Source organism: Apus apus, chromosome 4 (assembly GCF_020740795.1).
Source record: "Apus apus isolate bApuApu2 chromosome 4, bApuApu2.pri.cur, whole genome shotgun sequence".
NCBI classification, from domain to species: Eukaryota; Metazoa; Chordata; class Aves; order Apodiformes; family Apodidae; genus Apus; species Apus apus.
In genome coordinates, this window is record NC_067285.1 from 57,934,372 (window position 1) to 57,960,509 (window position 26,138).

Genomic DNA, 26,138 nt, shown 5'->3' on the forward strand with positions numbered 1-26,138 from the left:
TCTACGGATGTTGTAAGAACTCTATCCTGATCAGGAGCCAGCTACACAACTACTTCAATGGTAAATTCCAACTATATTATCAGAACTACAGCTAGTGTCAGGAGTCTTCCTATCAGTTAAGAACTAATCAGCTGAAGGAAAGACTGCTTGCCTGACAGGTGATATGCTCCTATCCACCTCATGAAAAAGTGAGTCCTGTTTGTTGCATGTTTCCACATATTTTTGGCTACCTCAGGCTTCAGATCCTGCTCCCTAGTCTCATTTACTCAAACCAGAGTCTCACATTCAGCTGTACACTAGCCTTGCCTACTATCTATGACCTTAGATGCTACCATGCTCTATGGACTTCTGATACGTCAGCCCAGCTCCCAGCCATGCTATTCTCCCTACACTTCTACTAATTCTTCTTCTGAATTGATGTGCTTGGCTTTTTTCACTGACTCCTGACCTTAGTTTCTCTCCACTCTCCTCTCTGCCTTGAGATACAGACACAGAGATGTTTGCTTTTCAGCCCTAAACACTTTTCCTTTCCAAACCTAACCTCCTACAGCATTTTGTAGTCCCTCTGGTAAGCAATATAAGACAACTAACCACAACAATTCCAAGTTCCTGCCTGTGTGAATATGCCGAATTCACAGCTCATTCAGGGGTATGTGTATAGAGTGAGTCCCTCTACCAAATGTTTTCATTACTTTTTCAGTTGCCAGAATGTTTCGATGAACAAATAACAAAACTTCTGTTTTGTTTTGTTTTAAATCAGATGTGGTACATGCTAGTTTTATGTCAACAGTGCATTAACTACAACTAAACCGTTCTTTTAAGAATTCTCTTTAGCAAGTCTACCCACAAAGCCTGAATGGTGGACACTGATTATTGTTTTTTAAATCAAAGGCTGCAAGTCAGTGCACTGTCTTGCATTGCAAACTTTAAGCAGTGAGGTATGAGTTACCCAACTGTTAGAGAAAAACATTCTTCTTAGGAGGCTGCTACTGCATTCCAAGCAAGTGCTATTGCAAACAGAAGACCTGGCTCTGCACGTCTTGTGTTTTTTAGGATCAGCCACTAGTTTAAGTAAGCGTTACCTGGTGGGAGAACTAAAATGCATACACATGCTTAAGATGAGTCTTAGTACCTCATTTTATAGGTGTATAGTTCTTTGGATATTTATTTATAAAGTTTTGCGTCACCACTGAATAGTCTTGTCTAGTTTGGTTGGCTTTAATATTAGCTTGCTATTTTTTCATCTTTGTTTCTGGTTTTGATCTAGTGATTTGAATCCTGAAGCTGCTTCTCCCAGAAGTGGAGTGGCTAAAGCCATGATTTTATCAAGCTCATTCATCCATTTGGAAGCCCTGTCAGGCATGTAAGGCATATGCTGAATGGCAATCTACATTTTACTCCATGTGTAAACCTAAGCCAACACCTGATAAAGTCACCATCTATTATTTAATAAGAAGATTAAATTAGATTTCTTGTGCAATTGAGGTGTGACTAGTTATTTGAAGGCAGTCTGGATGCTAACAGTGGGTGAGAGAAAACAAGAGAAAACAGTGGACATAGAGGTGCAACAATCATACTATCTGCATAAGACCTGGCGAGTCATTATCTGAAAATTAAGGTCTGGGTAAAGATTCAACACTACAGTAAGTGATTTTGCACATGTCTGGGTATAAATGTATTAATTCAGAGCAAGACAGATACCTGAGAACTTTCTAATTTACTTCAAATGTAGCTTAGTAATTAACATGAGATTTCCCAAATGCTGTCAAGATATTGTCCAGAGGACTCAGGTCCTCCAGCTGTGCTTATCAGTATGTTATTCTGATTATAAGCTGACAATAGAAATTATAATCCTACTATTCATGTGATCAGTATGTGCTAGGACCAGATCTTTTAGTACCTCTGATATTCATGAATCAAGTTCCAAGTACTTGTAAGTATTGTTCATTTTAAAAATGAGTACTTTGAAAAAATAAAGCTTAACATAGCTGAGAGAAAATTATTTATTTTCACCTTTCTTAAATACTAAGTATTCTTTCTAAAGTAAGATATAATTTACTTACTGTCTTGGAGTAAATTGACCACATAGCTAGAAGTGTGCTCTATTTTAATGATCAGGAAAATCATATCATCAATGCCTGAAAAGTGGGAGGTGAGAAATACACGCGAAGGTTCTTTATAGTTTGCACTTGCCAGGCTATTTGATACACTGCTATAAAAAAGGAGTCAAATGGTTTTATCTTTTCACAATCTTCCATATAAACCAGTGCAGTGAAGCATGTATTTGACTCGGAATGAGCTGTTCCCATTTTACACTATGACGAGCCACTTGCCAATTGAGTTCAGTCTCCTGGCTCACACATGCAAAAGGAATTTAATTGGCTATTACAGAAATCTGTACTCTGATAAGGTTGCTGGGGTGGGGGCAGGGGAAGGGGGAAAGCCAGACAATATCATCTGAGGACCAAAGCCCTCTATTTGTGCTGTTCCATTATCTCAGTGCATAGCTATCCTTCAAATAGCCGTTCCTCCCTCTAGATTTCCAATTCTTACCTAGGTAAATCCAAAAGTTCACAATTCTTTTCCTTTATTTTCCAAACTTTCTTTCAAGGCTCCAGTATGTGGTCCAGTAGGTTACATATGCTTTCATGTAAGACTGCCTTCTCCCTTTGAATTCAAAGTTTTATTCTGCCTGAGACACGGGTGGCCTGCAATAAAGACCTTGCTTCACTTCACAAGCCACCTGCTATCTTCTTCACCAACCTGCCAAATCCTCTATTGCTTCCCAGTCCTGCTGCTCCTCAGCCCACTGTGCCATCTGCACAGCAGGAATTCAGAGATAAACTTACAAAGTGTTAGAAGTCTCAACTTTGTCTCAGAGTCGGTGCTGTTTTGTGAGTAGAATAATTATTCTGGAATAAAAGTAACTTTTATTTAAGAATAATGTCTGCATGGAAAGCTACTCCAGGATCAGGGGTAGCAAACTGATTTATTGCATTCTAGCTCTGCTAATCTGCTTCCTCTCTTATACAGAGCCCAACATCTGTTTGTGAATACCATAACTTTGGAAGACTGGAAGAGGTTACAAAGATGCAACCAGAAAAAAATTCAGCTCATCCAGTATAGTTAGTGGTGCCATACCACAGAAACCCAAGACCTCAATCTTGGTCTCAGTGTCACACAATGCTAGATACTGCTCAAATATGGTAAGTGTAGAACAATTACTATCTCAGATATTTCGAAATTGCAGTAAAAATCAAGAGGCAACCGAGGAATGCAAACATATGAAGGAAAACAAGGTAACAATGAAGTTATTTTGATTGGCACGACACAGAGTTGTCCCGGTACATCAGGAGCTTAATAGCTGTTAGTTTAAAACAGACAGTGCAGTAAAGGTTAATCTTAAGAATTAATGTTAAGTGCTTTAAAGAGGTTGTTCTGGACCATCTACAAAGAGTTTCTGACAAGCCTACAAGGTAGCACAGGAAAAACACCCACAGTTGTATGCTGGAACATAGAAACTGGCATCATTCACCAATGGGAAGAATAGAAGCTGATCATCCTATTGTGAATCAGAAATGATAGAGTGGAAAAGGATATTTCATATTTTGTTCAATTCAGATTATTATGGTATTCTGTCTAAACTGGTGAATTTGAAGCATGGAACCACTTTGCATGATAAACAGTAAAAGTCTTGAATAATAATGCAGAAACAAGTAATTCACAGCTAGCTGTCAAAGATATTTTCATTTAAATAACTGTCTCCTATTTTAGGTCAAGTGCAAAACCCTACTAAAGAGCAAAAATTGCAAGCAAATTAAGCTATCTCAGCTCTTAAAACACCACAGCTAGATTCTATCCCCACCTAAAGAAAATATATCAATAATTCAAAATAATGTATTTCTGGTAACACAACACCTTGGCTATAACAAATTCTTCCTCATGTATCTATTGGTGAAAGATTTTACTAAGCATATTTTAAAGTTTATTGAACTACTCTCACTCTTCTGTTTCTGTTATTTTTTCAGAGAATACATGAAAGCCAATCTGAAACAGCATCCCTTTTGTGTACATGTAAGCAAAGGTACAGGCACTTTCTCAGCACATCTACTGTTTTATCCAGATTCATAAGCTACAATGAACTCTTTTGCCTTTTCTCATTAAATAAAATGGAATCAGACATGCAAATACTCTGAAAGGTGGTTTTCTTTCACTTGAAATGTTCAATAACAATTATATCTTTGTGCATGACATGCTTTCCACTTCCTCCTCACTTCTTGTCTGCATTTTAATCCAAGTTAGCTTTTCTTCTTGGTAGATTAGACATTGTAGCTGGCCTTAATAAAACAGAAATGCCATTAAGCAAGTACACAGGTTTACATGGCAGCTTACCTACCAGGAACATAGGTATTGCGAGTGGAAAGCTGGATTGATAAAGAAAATCATTGAAAGGATATGCCCCAAATTCAATTGTGAAAAGAACCTAACAGCACTGGAAATCCAGGCCTATCTTTAAAGCCTCTTTCCATAAAGTAGTTTAGCTATGCTTATCTATACAAAGAGTACCGTATTGTCTTTGGATAGTGTGTTCATTACAGGGTCACTCATAACTTCATATGACATTTCAAGATTTTGAAAATCAGTTTTGTTTTGTTGTACAACAAATTCAAGAGATTCTACACAGTGGCTACAGCATTCCCTTGTGATGATGGAAACTCATATTGAATAAAGTGCCCTGAATGAATCAGTAAAGTTGTTTCAATTTCACTTTTTCACCTATCTCAAACCCCCCTCTGCAGGACTGGTTTCAAAAGAGGGTTAGAATTCCTGGTTTTCTCCTTTCCTACAGCAGGTATTCTAGACCAAAGAAATTGTTTACAAAAATGCAACTGAAACTCATTTCTGGGGAGGAAACATTCCAGCTGTACAGCTTCAGGATTTGCCTAAAGTTAGGGTATATTTCTCGGTCATTTGCTCCCTGTAGAGGAAATGCTGGCTTATCCTTGATGAAAAATACACTTTCCAGTAAGTGCTACATGGTAAAGTCAGCCCCTGTTCTTAATGCAAGTGTTTGCAGCATAAGACATAAGACAGTTTCTCAGTCATGTCTCCTCATTACGCTTAGTCCTTCATTTGCTCCCTCCATGGAAGTAGTAATCCATGCTATCTCGTCCTTAACACCAAGCAAATTTAATAAACAAGGAATTCTTTAGTTAAAGAAAGGCAGTGTCAGGCATTTTGGTGCAAGAGTAGAAACAACACACTACAAAAAAACATAAAATGCAATTTTAATTTAGACTTCATGATCAGATTCCTCTCTAGGCAAGAGGTAACCTATTTTATCTAGATTTCCCAAAACTCTTTCATGCTGTTAAAGCTGAAAATTTACAGCATTTATTAGTATTTCTTCTTCTGAACATTATCCTTGATCTAAAGCTGGACAAGGACATTAACTGCATCCCATCCCATCTGATTTTTGTTAATATTTTTTCTATTTATTTCCATACTATCTTTTAACATGTGGGTGAAGTCTGTGGACTTTTCACTCTTCCTCAGGAAGGCTTAATCATAAAAGTTTGCACATCATCAGCAAGGTTTACTTTTCTTTGTCATATCACATATCTACAGGATTTTTTATTTAACACCTTTAGTGCAGCTTAAATGGTCTTCACACAGATTCTTAAGATGTTCCAATTCTTAGAATACTCTTAAGGATGATTGTAACATTTTGCTTTTAGTCACCATCAGTCTAAGCTTGTGGCAGGTACTAAAGATGATGTATTTGGGCATGCCATTTATACTGACAACAGACTTAGAATAGTACCATTGAGCTATCTCTAGAGACATGCTGCCACTGTCCCTATATCCCTGTAATCTTGAATCATTTTGACTGATCTGTTTAGCTATTTAACAAAACTTTTAATGAATTATTACTGAAACGATCTTATCTTCAGTAAGTCTATTCCATACTGAAAACTAAGTTATAGACTCAGTGTCTTTATTGATTAATGTCATCCAAGAGATGTTTTGACAATCATACTTTCTAGTACAGTTCTCAAACAAGAAACAACAATATGAGTCACCAATTAGCAGATAATTTCTGAGGGGCCATTTGTAAAATACGAAGTTTAAGGCAGAGAACAGGTAAACCTCAAAATATAACTCTGTTCAGTATGCATAGGTGCAAAATTACTTACCCTTACAGACCTATTTTTTTTCAAATACCATATAAATTAATTTCTTAGGTGTGTAATTTTTTACATTAAACCAGTTCTAACTCTGATTTAGTTCCTAACTGTGGTTTCTCATTATTTGTAAGATAGCTGAGTAAAGGAGAGACAGTGGTGCACTAATCTAAACATACACTCTAAATCTGAAGTATAGAATGTGTAAAGTTTTGTTAAATGTTTCTGTTGCTTTTGGAGCTTTACCTCATTTTAGCCATATGAATTTGAGAATCTGTAATCTTTGCACTGTTCAGTATTTTTCACAAAATATTTGTTAAAATTGCTCTAAAGGTATGGTAACTTAAATTATCCAGTTTCTGCCTTACATTAAATGAGGCTAGGTGAAATACTTGGTGAATACTTGGTAAGCTGAGAATTTTCTGGACTCTGAATCTTGACTACTGCTCCAACTATGAACTGTTTTGATAACAACTTTGTTTATTTTATAGATCATGTAGGAAACAAAGCTAATTTCTAAAAAGTAAGAATTTCTAATGCACACAGAGTTGCTTCTTCCTGACTGATACTTGGTCATTGTACATACCTCCTTGCCCTTCATGCTTTTTTTCCTTGCTTGACTGTATTCCTTCATAGGGTTTGGTCCAATCACACCTCTCCAGTCCTGGTATGCTTTGCCTGTTGAGAAGATCAGTGTGTTTTTGAAAAATCTCATTAATCCAAATTATTTTGTGTTATTTATTTGTGCTGAAGCTATTGAATTAGTAGTTTCAGTTCCCAGAATTGGAGTTGACATGCTTCCTACTAGGTCAGTTAGCAATTTCCATAAATCACTTCAAATATTCTCAAGCTCATTGTCTAGATCAATGACAAAAAACCTAGTAATATCTCTAAGTCTGCATAGCACTGCATAGCTTTTAATGCACCCCCACAAGTATTTTCAAAGGAAAAATAAGAAGTCTCATTTTTATCCAGATATGCATTAAAGCAGCTCTGCATTCTTCCATCCACCTTCCATGGAGACAATCAGCACAGTTCCATGTTCGGCTGCAAGACTAACTGTTCTTTCACTTCCTGAAAATTCCCTAATGGTACACCTCTTTTCAGATCAGGGCTAAAACCAGGAAGAGGGCTGCTTTTGAAGGTATTTTAAAGAGCCAGTCCAATGTCTTTTCAAGCTACAACTCCATCACATTTGGTATAATATAATGCCTTGTGCCAAGTCACAACTTAGTTCTTGCTCAAACTTGATATTGTATTTTATCTTCAAAATATTCAGAATGGTAAAATACATATACACTACATTATTTTCTAAGTAAAACCTTCCCTATCAGCTCCTACTGCATTGAATTCCAGGTTCCTGTACAATCTTATTTAATGAACATGTACACATTATTTAAAATCACAAATTCCCAACTTACGTTGCAAATTAAAATACTTAACTATAAAGCTCTCAAAACCAGTTAGATTACCTAATGCTTGTGTACAAATTAATGACTGTAAGCAGTTATTACATCAGATGGTAGTGATTGTTATGTTCTGCATATAAGAAGACAGGCTTGAAATGCTAACACTCTTAACCCATACCACAATAGTTTTGATACTGGTAGGAAAAATAACTTTGTCCTCTAGACTTTGAAAAGAAAATACAACCTTAATTTCAATGAGTGCACTGCACACCAGACAGATCAAAAGAGCTTGATATCTCTTGCAGTAGATGTGACCATTTCAGAAAAAAACATTCAAATTTGTTTAATGAAATTAAAATCTTAATCATGCCAGTATTGCCTGGTACAGACATAACAATAGAAGATGCCTTACTGAAAGAGGTCAACAGCCCTTCTTGTCCAGGATTCATTTTCCAAAAATAGCACACTCTCAACACTTGTGAGAAAAATTTAATTGCAGACTGTATAGAGAAATCTCCAATCAATGGCATTCCTTCTTCTCTCCAGATTGGCAGGTCTACAGTAGTGCAGTTTAATGTCACTAGCACATTTTACTGTTATAATTAATAATTACTCTTGCTATTTGCTGTATTTTTACATTGTTTGATTGATAATTTAATTTATAAATGGCCTTAAATGTAATTGCAGTTTTGTAAAAAGCAGGGGGGTTTATTTTCTCTTTTAAAAAATCCTTTTGTTTTTCCATTAGGAGCACAGGACCACAGGAAGATGGGATTTCCTGATCCATCTTTTCTTTACTACTCAGCATGCCTGAGACATATGTACCTATTTAAATGTCCCTTTTTTGTAGGATAGTCCTCTTTTCTGAAGTTTTTTCTGGGTAAATTTTGTGAAGGCCTTAGACTGTAAAAAGGCCATCCTGCTTCTGCCACATGCTTTTATGGAACACTATGATCAGGACTGCGCAACTGTACTTCACAGGCTGCAACAGTGATGTATTAAGAAAATTTACTCTTCTTTCTGCATTTGCCATATTAACCCTTAACAACACAGTATGTTTTTTTTTATTCTACTGGTCACAACACTTACATTTAATACCATATGAGAGCTTAACCTTCTATCCAAAATCAACAAAAAATCTGTCAAGGATTCATCAATGGTAAAAGATGAAAAACATGAGGGAAAGATGACTACATACAGAATGCTGTAATGCAATGCCTAAGACACAGGACGTGTTCATCTATTTTCTTGTTCTGTCAGATACCTTCTGCAACCTCTGCCAACCTAGGAGATGCAATCACTACCAGTTAGATCTAGAATTCTCTGTAATGTAACATAATTTTAGTCCCTGCAAAGAACTGATGGTAGTCTTCATAGCTGCTACCAGTAAATATGAGTTTCCTAAGTGCTAAGTTACTTAGGACTGAATGACTTCCTAGAATGTATTTTAAAAAAAACACAAACAAACAAACAAAAAAACCACCACCAAACAACAACAATAACAAAACAACAATCAAACAAACCATAACAACAAACAAACAGAGGAAATTCTGCTCTGTTTTTGCTAGAGGAGGCACAGTATATCAACAGAAAACTGCAGCTGAAGAATGTTGAGTTAAACATCTACATGCAAGAAAGAACAGAATTTAAAGCTACATCTCTTTCTTTTTGCACCTTTTATTTATTTGGTTAAGCATGTTTCTTTTTAGTGAAATTGATTTTACAACTTCTGACCCTGTCTGTGAATGTCTAACAGAATCCACTGCAAAATTCAGTGATTTGAGTCACTTCTAAAAGCTCAGTCTTTCAGGAAATATTGCAGAATGTTGGCTATTGTCTGTATTTGCATTAATCCCCTCTCTATTAAGAGAAATTACAATTGAAAAAAGTTTGAGACCCCTAGCAATGAAAGAAAAAGGAGTCTAATATTTCAGACTAATATTTTAATGCAGGGACAGATAGAGATCATAACTCTACTGATTGTTCATCCCCACAGCTTGGCAATATGCTTTTCTGTTATGCACAACGGAGCCAGAGAACTCCATAAATATCAGCAATATCAGAAAAAGACTGCTGAGGAAGAAACATCCTTTTGCAATTCCAGGGACCAGTGAGTCAAAATTCAGTTTAAAAAAGAAATAAACAAATTAATATTCTTTATACCTTCCCAATTTCTCTAATACTTAATAAACTTTATGAGGTCCCACATTAAACCCTCTTTTGATTTCCCATTGTGCTCCATTCTGATGTTAGACATTTTTATCTAGCCCTTTCCCATAATGAACATTTCTGTAAGGTCAACCAGAAGTGCTTTTAATCTTCAAGGACCCTTTTTAAAGTCAAAGGTTATTGAAGGACTTATGTGAAAGATACATCTACATGATCCAATAAACAGGTGAGAAAACCAGTGTTTAAACCAAGCTTCTCTCAAAAACACTTTTTCCCAGTTAGCATTTTACTCCAAATATGTGTGCATGGAGGAAAGAGGAGGAAGTTGTTGAAAATTCACAGCTAGATAATGCTTTTTTTAATAGGCCACTAATTTTTAATCTAGAGTACTAATAACCAATATTAACTAGCATATAGAATGAGCAGCTTATAGTTTATACATATAATTTAAAGGAGGGGGGAGTTAGTTTAAGGACTTTGTGTTAGAGATTTAGTTCAAACCATTTCAATTTTATCTATAAAATCAGCCTATGGATGCTTTGAAACAGTGAAGAGTAAAATAGTGTCCAGGATCTAGAAATATAAAGCAGTCACAGAACACGAGGTTGAAGTTTTAATCCACTTTAATGTCTTTTACACTGCCAGCATAGCATAAATGAGATAGTGGCCATTGGAGCACCAAAACAGAAGATTGCACCCCCTGTCTATGTTGGAGCTTTCCCTATACTTATTTTAAATAAAGCTGTATAACAAGAAATAAGTATTTTCTGTATGTCTCCAGGGGCAGAAACTGTATAGAATCAGGATATTCATATGCAACTTTATATATATTTTTTGTAAATATTTTATTTGTATTTATGTGTATGTAGAGCAAGAGATTACATACATATATAAGAATCAAAAGCACAGCTTCAGTGCAGCAAGAAAGTGTTTAAATATTCCAGAATGATCATAGTATTATAAAGTATTTTAAATTCTCATGTAACATTAGATTTAAGGGCACTCTATATCTAATTAGAAACTCATAATATTTAAGGAGATAATATCATCCTATATAAATTCCTTTGTTACAAACTATTTTTGTTTTCAAAAGTTCACCTGAAAATATTTGCTAGTTAACTTTTTTTCTTGACACATGATTTTTTTGGGGCCAACTTATAAATAATTTCAAAACTTAGCTATCTGTCAAGTAGAGTTTTGACTAAGACCATAAATTCCAGGTGGATCAATATACCAGTTAAAACCTGATTAATTTTCCTAAAGTATCCAGTGCTCACGCTGCATTTTGACATGCCAAAACACTATTAAAGTCAACGTTTGAGCCTCAGTTTTGGTCCATTTTGTCCACATACTAAATTTACTGGACTTTTATGATACACAGAATGCAAAGTTTCCAGAATGGGAACTACCACGTCAGTACAGCAGCTACTAATGCAAAAATTACTGTTTCTGTTCCCAAACTTTTTCAGCTTCAAGCTTCAATCTTTGTCACTTTTTCACCTTATGCTAACTCCTTTGGACTGTTGCATTTTACTTTATGATTACTTATGTAAAACTCCATTTAACTAACACCCCACGGCAGTGCTCATCTTCATTTTCCCTTGCAAATCACAGAATCACATAAACTTAGGGGGTTGGAAGGGACCTTGAAAGATCAAACAGTCCAACATCAGTGCCAGAGCAGGGTCACCTCAAGTACATCAAACAGGAATGCACCCAGGCAGGTTTTGAATGTCTCCAGAGGAGACTCCACAGATATTTATACTTAGGCTACTTCATAGCATGTTAGGAGTTTCAAATTCAATAATTCAGTTTTTGTAGTCTAAACAATATTGAAAATCTCAGTATATTTCTTTTATTTCTACTGATTCACAATTTTCATTTAATTTTTACTGATTTACACATCATTGCAGACAAAGCACTTGTAACACCAAATATTATTTTCTCTCTACTAGCCTCTTTTTCTAAACAAAGGAGAGATCTGTTTCTCTTCCTAATAGTGAAGTTACTGCTAGTAGCACACTTCCAGTGCCAAGCAGCCAATGTAAGATGTAATCATTAATGTATAGAAATAGCCATTGAATCGACACTAATTGTACTTTTGGTGTCAGGTTCAGCAGCAAGAACAAAATCAATCCCCACTGCCTCACAGAAGCAAAACTGGTCCCTGTCAGACTCAGGATATTTGCTAGAATTCATTTGTTATATACCACAGCAATGTTTTAAAAACCTGGTTATTTACAATAAAAACATATTCTGCATTTCCTTTCATTGAAGTATTATGAAACACCCTTCTATATTCTAAACAAAGATACATATTTGGCAAATAGCTTAGCATCTTTAAAAAAACATCAACTTGTTTACTAGAAATGTACCAGACAGACTGTGAATAGAGAAAAATAAGGCTTCTAAAAGTTCACCCACAGAGGTTTGCTTTTCAGGGTTGATATTACAAGTAATTAGCTTGACATTTAATAAATGACGTTTCTAAGAACTGCTAAAGCTGACTTAACAAGCAAACAGAACAACCTTGTTTTGTTTTGAAAAGGTAGTTGCATTGTTCTGCATTTTATGTAAAGTGTTTTTGCCAGCTCATGTTGAAAACATCTACAAGCATTAAATACTTGAAATAAACATGGTCTCTGGAAATTGAACTTTCTGTTGTGATGCTCTCTGCTTAGCACAAACTCTGATAAAATGTCCTGTTGTAGAACTGATACATGCTGCAACTAAGCCAGACCATACCAGAGTTACAACAAATTTGCCCTTAATAAGATCATGGGGTTTTTCTAAGCGTGTTTCAAATCATAAACAATTCAGACTGCTTTCTACATTTTGGAAAAAATAAAATAAAATAAAATAAATAAAGCAGAAGATATGTTGAAAGTAAAATCTTCTTGGCTTTAGAATTATATTTTATATTGACAAGTAAAAGAATCACTTTGAAGAATCCAGAATGCATATATAAGGCTGGTTATTCAACCCACAGGATAGGTTTGTTTACATAGAACGCATTTCAGGCACACTCAGAAAGCCACAGTAATTAAAGAAATACATCTGAAATTCGGAATCATTTCCTGCTTGTGTTAAGAATATTAAGCGTTTATGGCTCAGTAGTCTCATCAGCTTTATTTTTGTGCACTAGAAATCTTAAAATCTCTTCCAAGTGCCTGTAATACCAGAGTATCACTCATCCAGTTTAGCTGCTTAGTTGTATTTGCCACTACTCACCAGGGAAGAAACTAAGTCTTCAACCTGAATGGGAGAAATCTAGTTATAAACAGGCTTCCCATGTAGCATCCACAGACACCATTTTTTACAAGCCTGGGTCTCTTTAGTTTGGAGAAAAGGAGACTGAGGGGGGACCTGATCAATGTTTACAAATATGTAAAGGGTGAGTGTCAAGATGATGGAGTTAAGCTTTTTTCAGTGAAGACCAGTGATAGGACAAGGAGTAATGGATACAAGTTGGAGCATAGGAGGTTTAAGAGGAATATCAGGAAAAATTTTTTTTACTGTAAGAGTGACAGAGCACTGGAACAGGCTGCCCAGAGAGGTTGTGGAGTCTCCTTCGCTGGAGACATTCAAAACCCGCCTGGATGCCTTCCTGTGTGATGTGCTCTGGGTGACCCTGCTCTGGCAGGGGGGTTGGACTAGATGATCTTTCGAGGTCCCTTCCAACCCCTAGGATTCTATGATTCTATGATTCTATGATTTTTGTGTTGATTTGGAAGTTTTTTTAATGATGAATTTACCTTCACTGGTTAAATGTGGGGTGAGGTAGATCTACAGAGATATTCTGTTTAAAAGAAGTGAGTAAAGCCACTGACCCCATTTTTTTTTTTTTCTTAGTGCCAGGGTTCAGTGGTAAAGTGGTCTACTCAACCAAGCAGTGGACCTGTCTTGATACCATATTAGCATGTATACAAAAGTTTATTTGAGATCTGAAGTACACAATGTGTGAAAGATTCTTTAGATTTTGGGACAAAAGCAAACCTTTGCCTTTTTCTCTTTCCTTGTTTCCTTCCTTAATTATTTCTATAACCTTAAAGAAAAAGATTGTGAGCTTCATAAACACAGAAAAACTTAAGGGGATAAGAAAAAAAATATATTTTTTTTTTGCAAAAAGCAAAATAAATCCTTAAAAGAGTGATACTTTCTCAAAAAAATACTGATTTCTAAAAAAAAAGGAAAAACTTAATATAATCAACAGGTTTTGGTTTGCGTAAGTTTTTAAAGAACAGAAACATAACCTGAAAAAATAAACTAATATTGAGTTTTCCGTGGCAGCGCACAGCTAGTGCTTGCAAATGATGAAAATATTATGTTGCAATAATGGCATAACTACCTTCACCAAAGCAGCATTGGATTTACAAATGAAATAACACTCAAACCAATATGCACCTGAATATCTTGGGGGTCCCTCACTAGCACCGCACTGACACATGGACATTGAAGGAAGATGTAATTTTCAGCTCAGAAAAGATACTGTGTCTTCACTGACACCCCTTGACATCTCTCTGCTACACCTTGAAGGTCTTTTGTTGTCCCATGCTACTCTCTAGGTCTGATCTCACAGTTAATCTTCTCCCTTCAGCTCCTTGTATAGCAGATCCTCTCCTGGCTGACCCAGCTTCCCGGTGACACCCTATTTCATGGCCTTTCTTTACTTCAGTCATATAATACTTTCCATTAAAGAACTCACTTTCTGCCCACAAGGCCCTTCCATAGGCCTATTTTATTGTAGTGAAAATGCTAACAGGGGAAAGAATCTTGTACACACATAAATTAATTACACTCCCTCAGAAAAAGCCCTTTGAACTGCAGTTTCTTCCCCTTCTTCCTCATCTCTTGTCACCCTGGGTTGTTTTTCAAATGTGCTTTCACAGCAGTTCTTCATTGAAGTGAATGGTACTCCTTTGGGACCACAGTATTTGTGCAGTAATTAATATTGTTCAACCCTATATTTAATAGGCAACCAAGAGGACCACTAAAAATATAGAAGCCGTCATAAAGATTGCCTACAAACCCGTTTAGAAATATGTACAAAGCCATAGTCCAAAACTAACCCTGTTCCATTTAACAAAGCTTTTCTTTTAAACTGTAATGCAAAAATACCAGACAAAGAAAAAACAGTACTGGGTCAGATGAATCAGAGGAAAGAATAAAGCTTGTAGTTCAAATAACTATGGTCCTGGTCAGGAGCAGAAGTCTGTTTTATCACTGTTGCTTGTTTTTTCAATTGCCTCAAAATCAAGCTCTAAACAGCTTTTGATTTTATCAACAAAGCATGGAAGAGCTTAAGCCATACATAGTGCGAATATCTTTTGTAAAGGTCAAACTGTTTTCCTGTCTTAGAAAGTGAAATCTTACCTTTTTTATTTTATGATGCAAGCTGAATTTGAAAATGCCAGTTATTTGTAGTGCTATCGTTCTTCCTTCTCCCTTCCTTCCTGCAAAAGTTATTTCCAGCTAACATTGGCCTTTACAAAATGAAACTTTTTATATGCTTTCCCAGGAAAAAAGCCCCATCAGTCATGTATCTTTGTGTTACTAAACATGTATGTTTTTTCTGATAGATGTATGACCATAAATTGTGATGAATCAAGCAACAAAAATAATAACTTCCAGAGTTTCCTGTGTAAGATGGAAGTGAGCTATCATAAAACATAACTCCCACAAATTGCATTAAATGGTTTGAAATTATACTTGTAATAGCATTAATTACCAGTGGCCCCACCATGTACATAATTGAAAACCAGTTACTCTGGAATCTAAAAAGGATAACATCTCTTCATCTGACACCATATTTTTCTTTTTGACAAAAAAATTGGCCATTTTTCTTACACAATGAGAAAAAATTAGGTAAATGTGCCTGAAGCAGACAGAAGTAATTTGATTGTTTCTTAAAAACCCATTTATATTAAGGACAAATTGAATCCCAGCCATCATTTTTTCCATTTTACCCAGGTGTTACTGACTACAGATCACCTAAAATGGTGTCCAAAAAAAAAAAAAAAGGGAATTAGAGCTAAACTTATGGTTTTGCTGGAGCTCAGCAACTAGTCAATGTTCCTCTCTAGAGGAAAAAATGGTCTGCAGACACTTAAGTGAACACAAGAGTGTGATTCTGTAACCCCTATTTAACAGTGCGCCCCAAAAAAACCGCTAAGGCCTACAGCTTTTGGCTGTCCTTCAGCTTGAAGATTAGATTTTCAAAACTGTTCAGCTGTCATAGGTAAAGGAGTATAACACTTAGCCTTTCAGTTTCTGGCCTCTATTGCACTAAATCTTTCATTCAGAAAACAGATTTCTTACTAGCATCACCTTTTAAGCCTGGCGAGGAAAACTGACTTCCATTATATAAGTTAATTCTTATCAGAACATTCAGAAGTGCTAACATGAATGCATTTTTTCTTATAGGAACTATTTGTAGAAAACACAGGTTTGAAAAATATTTATGTATATATGGCTTATGGGATTCTATTTTCTTTCCAGTACCAGATCTGCCATAGCCTAACTATGGAAATATATATACCAACCGTGACTTGAAAACGCATGCTAATTCAGCTCGTTAAAAGAAAGGTGAAGATCTCAATCAGGCTCTGCTGTTCACGACAAGTCATTTGGGAGAGAGCAGTATTACCTTACTGAGTAAGTTCAAATATTAAAGACGTTTAGCAAGTGTTGCAATCATAGCATTGGTTTTTCAAAGTATAAATCAGAAGGCCTCTTTGAAGCACTTCATTGCAACATTGAAAGCGCTGCTAATAGGTTCAGTGAGTCTTTCTTCAACGATGCTTTTGTAGGAACGGGCAATATGAGCACGGTTACCAGCCCTTCCCATCAAAATTGGTCAACACTTTCCATTATGATGCTTTGTTTCCAGCTGCTTACAGGAACTGCAGCTATTGAAGCTGAAGTTTTCTTTTCTGAGCATAGGCATCTTTAAAAAAACAAAACCAAACCAAACAAAAACCAACCAAAGCAAACAAAAAGCAACCAAAAAACCCCAACTGAAACAGCCTACTAGACCAAAACTGCCTTCTTATATTCTGCTAGAAAATCATTACAGAAATAGAGGTGGGCAACAGAATGAAAAAGCTGATCTAAGTTCAAGTCAGTGCCTGATTGTGACTCATCTCTGTTCATGAATAAGGATGAACTAAAGCAGTGCAAGGTTTCTGGCATTATTTTCTTATCATCAAATATGTTTGATTTCTCACATATTTGTCATCAGCTCCTTTAGCTTGGATTGGTTTTGGCTGCTAGAGATGATCTAGACCTTTTGATTTAACTCACATCTTTAGCTATCTGGCTCATTGAGAGAGAAATATTCTGCACTCCATCACCTCTATATGAGACAAAACTTATAGCAGGAAATAAAGAGAAAATAACAGCCTCAAAGTTACATTCAAAAGACTTCACATTTTGCTGAGAGAAGGAAGAATGAAAACCATGCTCCAGGTCAGCCCACAAGCCTCATAGGTACTTGCTGGCCACAGTGGACTACCAGAATAAAGGAATCAGGGCTACTCCACAGTTTACACCAACTTGAACCCATCTAGTTCTTCTGTATCCTATTACTCATATGACCTTAATTCAATAAAGGTGTATAGAAAGACAGCAAAGGAAGCACTTCTACCCCTCTTGTCTCAGCCTCTTCTCACTTGCACACTTCTGCTCTTGTGGAAGTACTGTAAGGAGCTTTCTTGTTATCCAAAATGGCAGGTTGCTAATTATTTGCCATTAAGAAATACCCATTCTGTACTACCAAGAAAGTATCTGCATCCACTTTGCTGCAACTGTAATCAAAGTGGACCAATAGATCTTAGGAGCTCAAATGTATTTTTACCTATGCCTAGAGATATACACACCACTGGTGGTAATCTACAAGAACTGATATTTGCCTACAGCCTTAAAGCTCTTGCCTCTTATTTTTAATTGCAATAATTATTTTGCTTTTTTAACAGTCTATCAAGAGGGATGACAATATTCATAATCTAATATGCAGTTTAGACTCAAAGGAATACAACCAAATCTGTACAAACATTTACAGAATTAGTCAGCTTTTCTTCCCAGGATATATGGAAAAAGCTCTGGTCTTCTTACTTTACAAGACAGCTGGACTAATGTCATGTGCTAAAAACATTTTAGAATTAATCCTGACATTTCAAATCAAATCATTTACTGTTTTTACTGAAGACTTAGGTACTCAGTTAGTTTGACAGTTGCTTGAATATGGTTTGAGGAATATTGGCACTAATCATTGAATACATTAATAGAAAACATATTTACTTGCATATTCCTAGCTATTTTTGCCACTATTTATCAGTTCCTTGCTCTACATTAAGCCTAAGGAAAGAATCATTTTTTACTTCAGAAAAAAAGGGAAAACCTATAGTTTATATCCTTTTAGCATATATATTTTAAAAATCCTATTTTTACAAATGCATGGACTTAAAAGCTTTGTAAGCATTAAATAGCAGTTTGGAGTTTTTTTGCAGATATAGCAAGGATAAAATTGTGCTTGCATGTAAGTATGAGGCTTTTTTATAAAGGTACCTAACAAATGCCATGTCATAGCTGAGCTGGTGCTCAGCTTTAACCTTCTCTACCTGTAGGATAAATGCACAGGTAGTACCAGTAAAATAATCAGTTAATATTTTTTAAAAATATGCTACTGAATTATGATCCTCTCTCTTTTCATTCATGACCACAGCACTGCCACCTGATTTGCCAGCATTTGCATAGGAAAATCCGTGCACATCTAGGGCTTGCTCATACAGACCAGTTCAAAGAACCAGAGTATGTGTTTCTGATAAATGGACCTAAATATGAGACTATCACAACGTAAAATCAACTTTGTCCTTTAAAAAGGACAATTAAAATTTTTTTGTAAGATCAGATCACATTTTTCTGTTCCACTGAATAGCAGCACAGCTCCCTCAGTGACTCCACAGAGTCTACTCTTCATCGCATACAGCGATGTGCACAGCAGGAGTGGTGGGAGCAGGATATCCAGACTTGTTCGCCAGAAGATCTGGACCAGCTAGGAAGGAAAAGTAATCCTGCACTGAATAGACAGTAACAGATTGCTTCCTCCTTCTAATGAATGGAGGACCAAAGCACAAACTGTAATTGAGAGCTAGCTCCCTGTCTGATCTGATCTGGGGGTGGACTATAGGCTGTCACTGACTAAGTTTATGGCAAGTTGTCATGCTGCAATTTGATACTAAAGAACAATGAAATAAAGGTTTTCTGAGCCTTTCTTTGGCTTTTTAAACAATATTTGCAAAAATATATTTTGGATATAGTCTAAACATTCCTGTTCATCGAGGCAACGGCATCCTACGGATAGGAGCTTAAATCAGTTTTTTGTCTGCTTGCATGAAAATTTGGATTTTAAAATGTGTAAGAGGCCTAAACAGAAGGCACTGGAAGACAGAATGGATGTTACCTCATTCTCAATACCTGATTGTTTCAGAATCCATTGGCTTTTATAGTCTTACATTTCCTTTTTTCAAGATAATAGAGTGCAGAGAAGAAGGGAAGATCAGAGCAGACAGATCATTCTTCTGATAGCAACAACTTACCTGGGGACTTTTAAGTGCAGTAGATTAAGATAATGACTAGTGACTATCATGATTCAGAGCCCAGTTAAGTCTGTGAAAGCCCTAAGAAGCGTTTATGGCAAACACATTTTTGTTATTGCTTCTCTTTATCAAGGAAAACTCAGGTCTTATTTTCTCAAGAGTAATACCTTTCTATTTCTTAGTGCCCTTTGACTGTAAGAGATAAAACAGAGTAAGTTCCTTAGGTCTCAAAGCATTGAGTCTCCAAGTTTCCATCAGTTTTTACTGCAGATCTTTTTTCAGTCACATTATTTTTAGTGATTTTCCATAGAGGAATGGGAACTCAGGCTCACAGCAGGCCCTACTACAGCAGCTTAGGCCAGTGAAAAGCTCCTACAGGCAAAAGTCAGGATTCAAGCTGTCAATGCTGGCAATTGGAAGACTCAGCTGAGGGTTACAAGATCCATCCTGCAAGATGTAGTTGTCTAACAGAGAAGGCTGGAGCAGAATTGGGCTGACTGTTTGGCAGCAGGAAAAAGCCGGGACAGGAGGCGAGACGGGGATATGTACCCAAGAGTCAGGACCAAGAGCCAAGGCTGGAGCAGCTAGAAGTCAGCGTTATGTCTCAGGATCACAGACCAGAGCAACACCTAGGTGCCCGATGAGGAAACCTGACTGATGGAAAAAACATCAGCCAAGCTTTCAAGCCAGTAGCTAAATCCCTGGTGGACAGACTGTGTCCAGGCCATTTGACTATTACTTGGATTGAGAGTGATTAGGTGCCCAAGTATCCAAGAAAGGTTTGGGATGGGTCTAATGCATGCTAGAATTGCTCAAGATAGGAGAGGGCACAAAAGGACTTGACAATAGCATTGTCAGTCAAGTTCATCTGAAATTTAAAAAATAAAAAATCTAAATTTGTCTATCATCAATGTTGTAATTTTTTTTAAATTTTGTGGAATATTAGAAAGCATGCATTCAACATGAGGACTTCTTTAAAAACAGCTCTACTTCCAAAAACTGAAGATAGTTTTTCTAATACTCAGTACAGGTTAATCAGAATATATCTACTCTCTGTACCTGGACAGAATGTATTCCTCTTTACCTTTGTGTGTGATTTGAAACTCAGGAATACCATGTGGTCTAGGATAAACACAGGGTAAATCCAAGGATCTGCTTAAAAAAAAAAAAAAAGCAAAACTTTATATTTTTTTCTATCACTTCAAGCTTACATTATAAGCTAAAGTCTCATGTTATGTAAAATATCACTCTAAAATATGTTTTTAAACACTTAGAAGTCAAAATTAACCATTTGAATAAGCACTGTTTTTTGGGTTGGGGACCATTTAGTGCTAGAGTCTTTAATATCTGAATTAGTTGTTCTTATTAGATGTGCTTAAAGTCATTAAAATCTAAAAGCTGCTGTCTGGTAGCAGGAAATAAATTGATGGCTTCATTCTAGTTCTTCACAGAATTACTTCTGTCATTGTGACTGCAATTAGCTGTCACTCATGTTGGTATTGTAGGTATGGAAGTCAAAGAATGAAAGTAAATACTTTCTGTGGTAGCACCACAGAACACAAATTTGTCCATATTGTTAAAGAAGACTGGGCAAGTGGCATTGACTAAAGATATGTGGTAGCTGCTATTTGAATAATAGGTGTCAGTGAGAGAAGAATTAACTTATGTGAAACTTCATTCTGTTTTGGATGGGTAGGAGCAGCCTGGTCTGGCTTTTGCTTCTTCATAGTCATGTCAATCTGTACACTCATCTGTTCGCAGACTGCTCTGTGGAGTAATTCTGTCAGTTCCAGATGTTTTGTTTATTTTACCATTAAAACAATGTGGTGTGTAGCTGTCATAGTGGGTAATTGTCAGAAATAAAAAAGGATACTCTATTTGAAAAATCAGTTACTGAAAACTACTCCTTGTTCATGAGCACCAGTCATATATTTGCTGAATTTTAATTCAGTCATGGAGATTGTGCTTTTGGGCTCCATTCAATATATAAATACATTATATTAACACAAACACAAATAAGTTTATCTAAAATGCTTTAACACAGCTGTTTAACTGTAGTTTATTCTGCATTACACATAAAACATACTCATCCCAGGGAACAAGTTTCTTTCCATGGTCAGTTTCTAGAACAGAAATAACTAAGAGCAACAGGAGCCTCCATGGGATATGCACAGCTCAGTTTCAGCTCTGGCTTGGAAAAAAGGCTACTGGGAGCTGCCATAGTTAACAGTAATACAATTTTTTAAAAAACTTGAGCATTTTTTTCCATACCTGATAGGCAATCATGGTCCCAAGTATCTAGGCATTATCCAAGATCAACAGAAAATTCGTGGAAAGGAAATCACTATCAAAACCCATGTATGTAATTTGGTTTGGTATTTAAGTATGACATCTTGTGAAGAATGCATTTTTCCCCCCTATTGTATTTAGTAGCAAAATTCATGTTGATGAAGATCTAGCATGCAATATGCATAGAAAGTTACTAGAGGCTTACGAGATTTCAACAGTGTTAAAGGTGTTTAACCTTTTGTTTACCCTGGTACTTGATGACACCAGCAGGAACAGTTATCCAGAAGCATAGTGTCCAATTCAGCTTCATTACTGAGATATGTTACACTTTCCAAAAATGAAATCCAGATTCTATTCCTTAGTTTTAAATTTCTCATCTTCTTTTATAATGCATTTCAGGAGTGATGAAAAGGCTGATCTTAAGTTGTTTGTGAATTTCAAGTGCGAAGGAAATGTTACACAAGACACTCAGGCTGAAAAGATTGTACACTGAAAGCAGCATAAGATGAAATCACAAGTACAGCTATATTTTCCTTTTCCTTGGGAGTGTCACCACTAGAACTTTACATAAATTCACAAGTATTTGGGGAGACTAAATGAGCTTCCCTAGAATTCTTGGAGAATCTTAAGAGCCTGATGTAGCAGAAGGCAAAAAATAAATTCTGGAGAGTATTTTTAATTGATTTTGAGTTTAGGGTTATGTACTACCAATGACAATGGGTCACTATCAGTCTTGTTTTCAGCCAGATCCTTGTAGTTCAATGGATATATATACAATTGCAGTGGATGAGTGTGTGCCCTCAAAGTAGGTAGGTAATCATGTTACTATCATGTTACTATCTTCACTCAGAGCACCTAAGAAGACACAAATGCAACCACAGGTGTGGGAGATTGTAACAGGCACACACAAGGATTTCCAGTAAACAGGGTTGTGCCTGCAGTAGTGTTGTCACAAAGGTGCAGGTAAACTCAAAATAATCACAAAAGAAGTCCCAAAATTCAGGAATATAGATCTCAGTACAAAATCTATTTGCACATAGACATCCTCCCCCCTGTTTTTTCTGCTTTACAGTGGTCATCTTTGTTACTCCCTACTTCCTCCTTTCAGTATGATTTCCCTTCTCTTTTCTATCTAGGTATATACAAGAATTACGGGATGGAGAGGGGATAGTAAACTGTGGAAACCCTTCAAAATTGCCAAATAACCATTTTAGCAAAAATATTTATGTTTGCTCTTTTTGGGTGGAAGCAGAAGCAAAAAAAAAAGGTCTTTCCAAAGCTCTAATCTTTTACTTCCTTTGAGGATATGTGGAAAGAGGCAGCCATTTCCTTGTGCTCAGGCAAGGCAAATGTCATTAACCTGTTAAGCATATAAAATGGTAAGTCTCTAAAATTATTTAGATCTCAGTATTCTCCCACCAATACTTTAATATCTAATTGATATTAAAAATGTTCCACTGAGAATGTTCCTTAAAGAATTCATATTATAAAAGGAAGTTATTGTCAACAGCTTTGAGGCATTATTAGTAACGTGCTTGAAATGGTAATAAGGGTGTTTGAGAAATATTTAAAATTATCAAAATTTAAGGCAACTTTTGAGCAGATTCAGCTCACAAGGTATCAGCCAAGATCGCAAATAAATATCCATGATGGTTTAGAGTGTGTTCCATTACTCACATTGGTGGGTGAGCATGTGTTCATACACATGGTCTCATCAGAGCTCATGGGCTGCCACCATAAGTAAATACTAAAACAGTTAAGAGCAGTGCAGTCCAGGTCTGTGCATTTTCACAAGAGGTGATGCTACCTCAAGGAAGAAATGTACCACAGAATAATTATGCCATGTTGATTAGAACAGAACACAGGGAAAAGCTCATTTTTGGGTGTCAGAACTGGATCAGATCTTCAGCTTCTGTAAATGATCACCATCTTGTTTAGGTCACAAGAAAAGATCTTGTTCTTTTTGTAGCAATGTTAGGCTATTGCATAACTGATAGTTTTAAAAGGCAAAGTAGTTACTTGAAAACTTCTATAAATATTTTTTTTATTTTTATTATTATTTTTAATTTACATTTAAGTAGTTTTACTACATCACAGTAGTATTTTAGTTTAGATATTGGGCCTGACCAGAGATCACAGGATATAAAAATTAATTTGACCACTAAAATCAACGGAGAAAAAAAATTAGGAGTTTTAACTAGTAAGTTTATACATTAAGAAGGAAGGTTCAGTTCTTCTTACTCTAAGAACTAAAGCCCTTACAGTATATAATTGGAAAAATAACTCACCCTTCATTGTAGACTGAGACCCTGGGAACAAACTACGTAGTGAAGAGGCAACAGTGAACTCCATAAAAATAAACATAAACAATAAATCAAACAGAAGGTTTTTACCTAGGTTTGGTAAAACTTCATAATTTCTCAAAGAACTTAGGGTAAGAAATTTACAGTAAATATAACACATACCCTGTAAAAAGGTGGAGTCAGCTTCTTATGTAGCTTTAGAGGAAAAACAATTAATAGTCCAGTCAATTACCCCAGGTCTTACCTGAGAGATGAAAAGCTTTCCTTTTTCTCATTCTCCAAAGCTCTACCCACAGAGTCAATCCCGGACAACAACTCCATTATACTTATTTTCTCTATGAAAAGGCAAGTGACAAAGATTTAAAATATATTTATTTCTATTCATATAATCAAAACCAGCTGAAGAGAGACACTAAGTCATGTTTTTCTACAAGACTATGACAATCTTCTCAGGAAAACTACAAACATACGCACATACTGCAAACAGACATCTTCTCCAATGTCACTCTGCATTTAATTTTGGACTCCAAAACCATTATGCAAGTGGACCACACACTCCACATAGCTCTATTTGATATTCTCAGGCATGGAGAAAACTGAACCATTTTTAAGGTTAAAAATTGCTTTAGAGAAGATCTTCTTAGGAATGCACATACAGTAATTGTTTCACCAGTACAAAAGCTACCAAAAGCATTCAATAACCTTCAAATATTTACACTATAAGAACCTCTCCTTTCCCCTCACTCCCTTCAGAAGCTTTTGTTAAGCAATAGGAATATTCACTCTATATTTACTTCCTGTTTACTTCCCTACATTAACATATACTAATTTCTAAAATGTTTTACCTTTCATACTGTATTCACACACACATTTGGAATTTGGAATTTTCTGTTTCTTTTAGGACTCACATAATGGGCAAGAGAGAACTGAAGATGCTTATTCCTCCACATCCCACTTAGCTAGTTCAGCACAGTGGCAAACAGATTATTTTAAGTCTCTCTTGCAAACACTCACACTTTCCAAAGAGAAAAAAAACACTGGGAGGAAAACAAATTAAATCCCTTAATTTCAGTAAAACAAAGAGGAATACAAGCGTGAACCGTAATTTGAAAGTAAAGAATATAGGAGGATTCGGAAATCAGTCAATTCCAACTCATTCTGAGAATTCCTCTCACCTTGCTGTAGAGGATGCAACACAACACATGCAGCTGTCACCCAGTAGCATCTCACTCCCATTAGCCTGGCAGTACACCCATATATTCTTACCACATTCAAGTATCAGACAGGAAAAAATATCACAAAAGCATGTATCTCAAGGAGATGGAGTGTCAAAGCCAGAGTAGCAGTGCTGTCGTCTTCATTTGTACCAGCTTAGAAATACAAAATTTCCCCTATATTGCAATATATAAAAAATCATTTTTAAATCAAAGATCATTCTTCTTTTTTATTTAAAATGTGTACATACTGAGTTAACAGAGAGAATTTTTTTTTTCAGTGAAATAAGTGAATTCACATATTCTACAAGGGGATTTAGGCAGGCTGCATTTTGTTGATCTTCTCTTTATTTTGTATATTTATTCAGTTTTGTGCTTAATACATTGACACCTTTTTTTCAAACTTTGTTTTAAACGGAATGTCCCTAAACCCATTTCTCCTGAGTTGCAAAAATGTCAGTGTATTTGTTCTTATGATTATTAACATGCCATTAGCTCCTCAATCAACAGAGATTTTTCCTTGGAGAATGAGAATTTCAAATGCAGAAACCAAGCAGAAAAATTCAAAGATCAGCCATTGACAAGACCAATGAGGCAATACTTGGCTCGCTTAAGCAGGTTTCATGTCATCAAAACCTGTTTCTTGTGAGTGAATTGAACTACCCAGATGTTTTCTGGAAGAACAATACAGCAACTCATATATCATCCATCACGTTCCTGGAATGTGCAGAGGACTGCTTCCTCACACAAATGTTAGATGTGCCAACCAGGAATGGGGCACTGCAGGACTTGCTGCTCACAAACCAAGAAACCTTGCTTTTTGGTATCTCAGTTAGTGACAGTGTTGGCTGCAGTGATCACAATATTTGGTTGTGTTTGGTATCCTGCTGAAGGTTAGTTCCAAGACAAAAAGGTTTTAGATTTTAGAAGAGCAAACTTCAGCTCACTCAGGGCTCAGTTGGAAGGGATTCCA

At 36.1% G+C, this 26,138-nt stretch overlaps 1 protein-coding gene across 1 annotated transcript in view; it reads right to left on the minus strand.

Annotated features, from left to right (window-relative positions):
- Positions 1–26,138, minus strand: part of IQCM (IQ motif containing M) — a 101,166-nt gene that overhangs the window by 68,701 nt on the left and 6,327 nt on the right. Inside the window, exons 3-6 of the mRNA XM_051618275.1 lie at positions 24,196–24,286; positions 20,444–20,514; positions 6,772–6,863; positions 2,764–2,818 (exon numbers count right to left, since the gene is read on the minus strand). Of these exons, the coding sequence (XP_051474235.1) occupies positions 2,764–2,818; positions 6,772–6,863; positions 20,444–20,514; positions 24,196–24,286 (309 nt within the window). The remainder of the gene's footprint in view (positions 1–2,763; positions 2,819–6,771; positions 6,864–20,443; positions 20,515–24,195; positions 24,287–26,138) is intronic.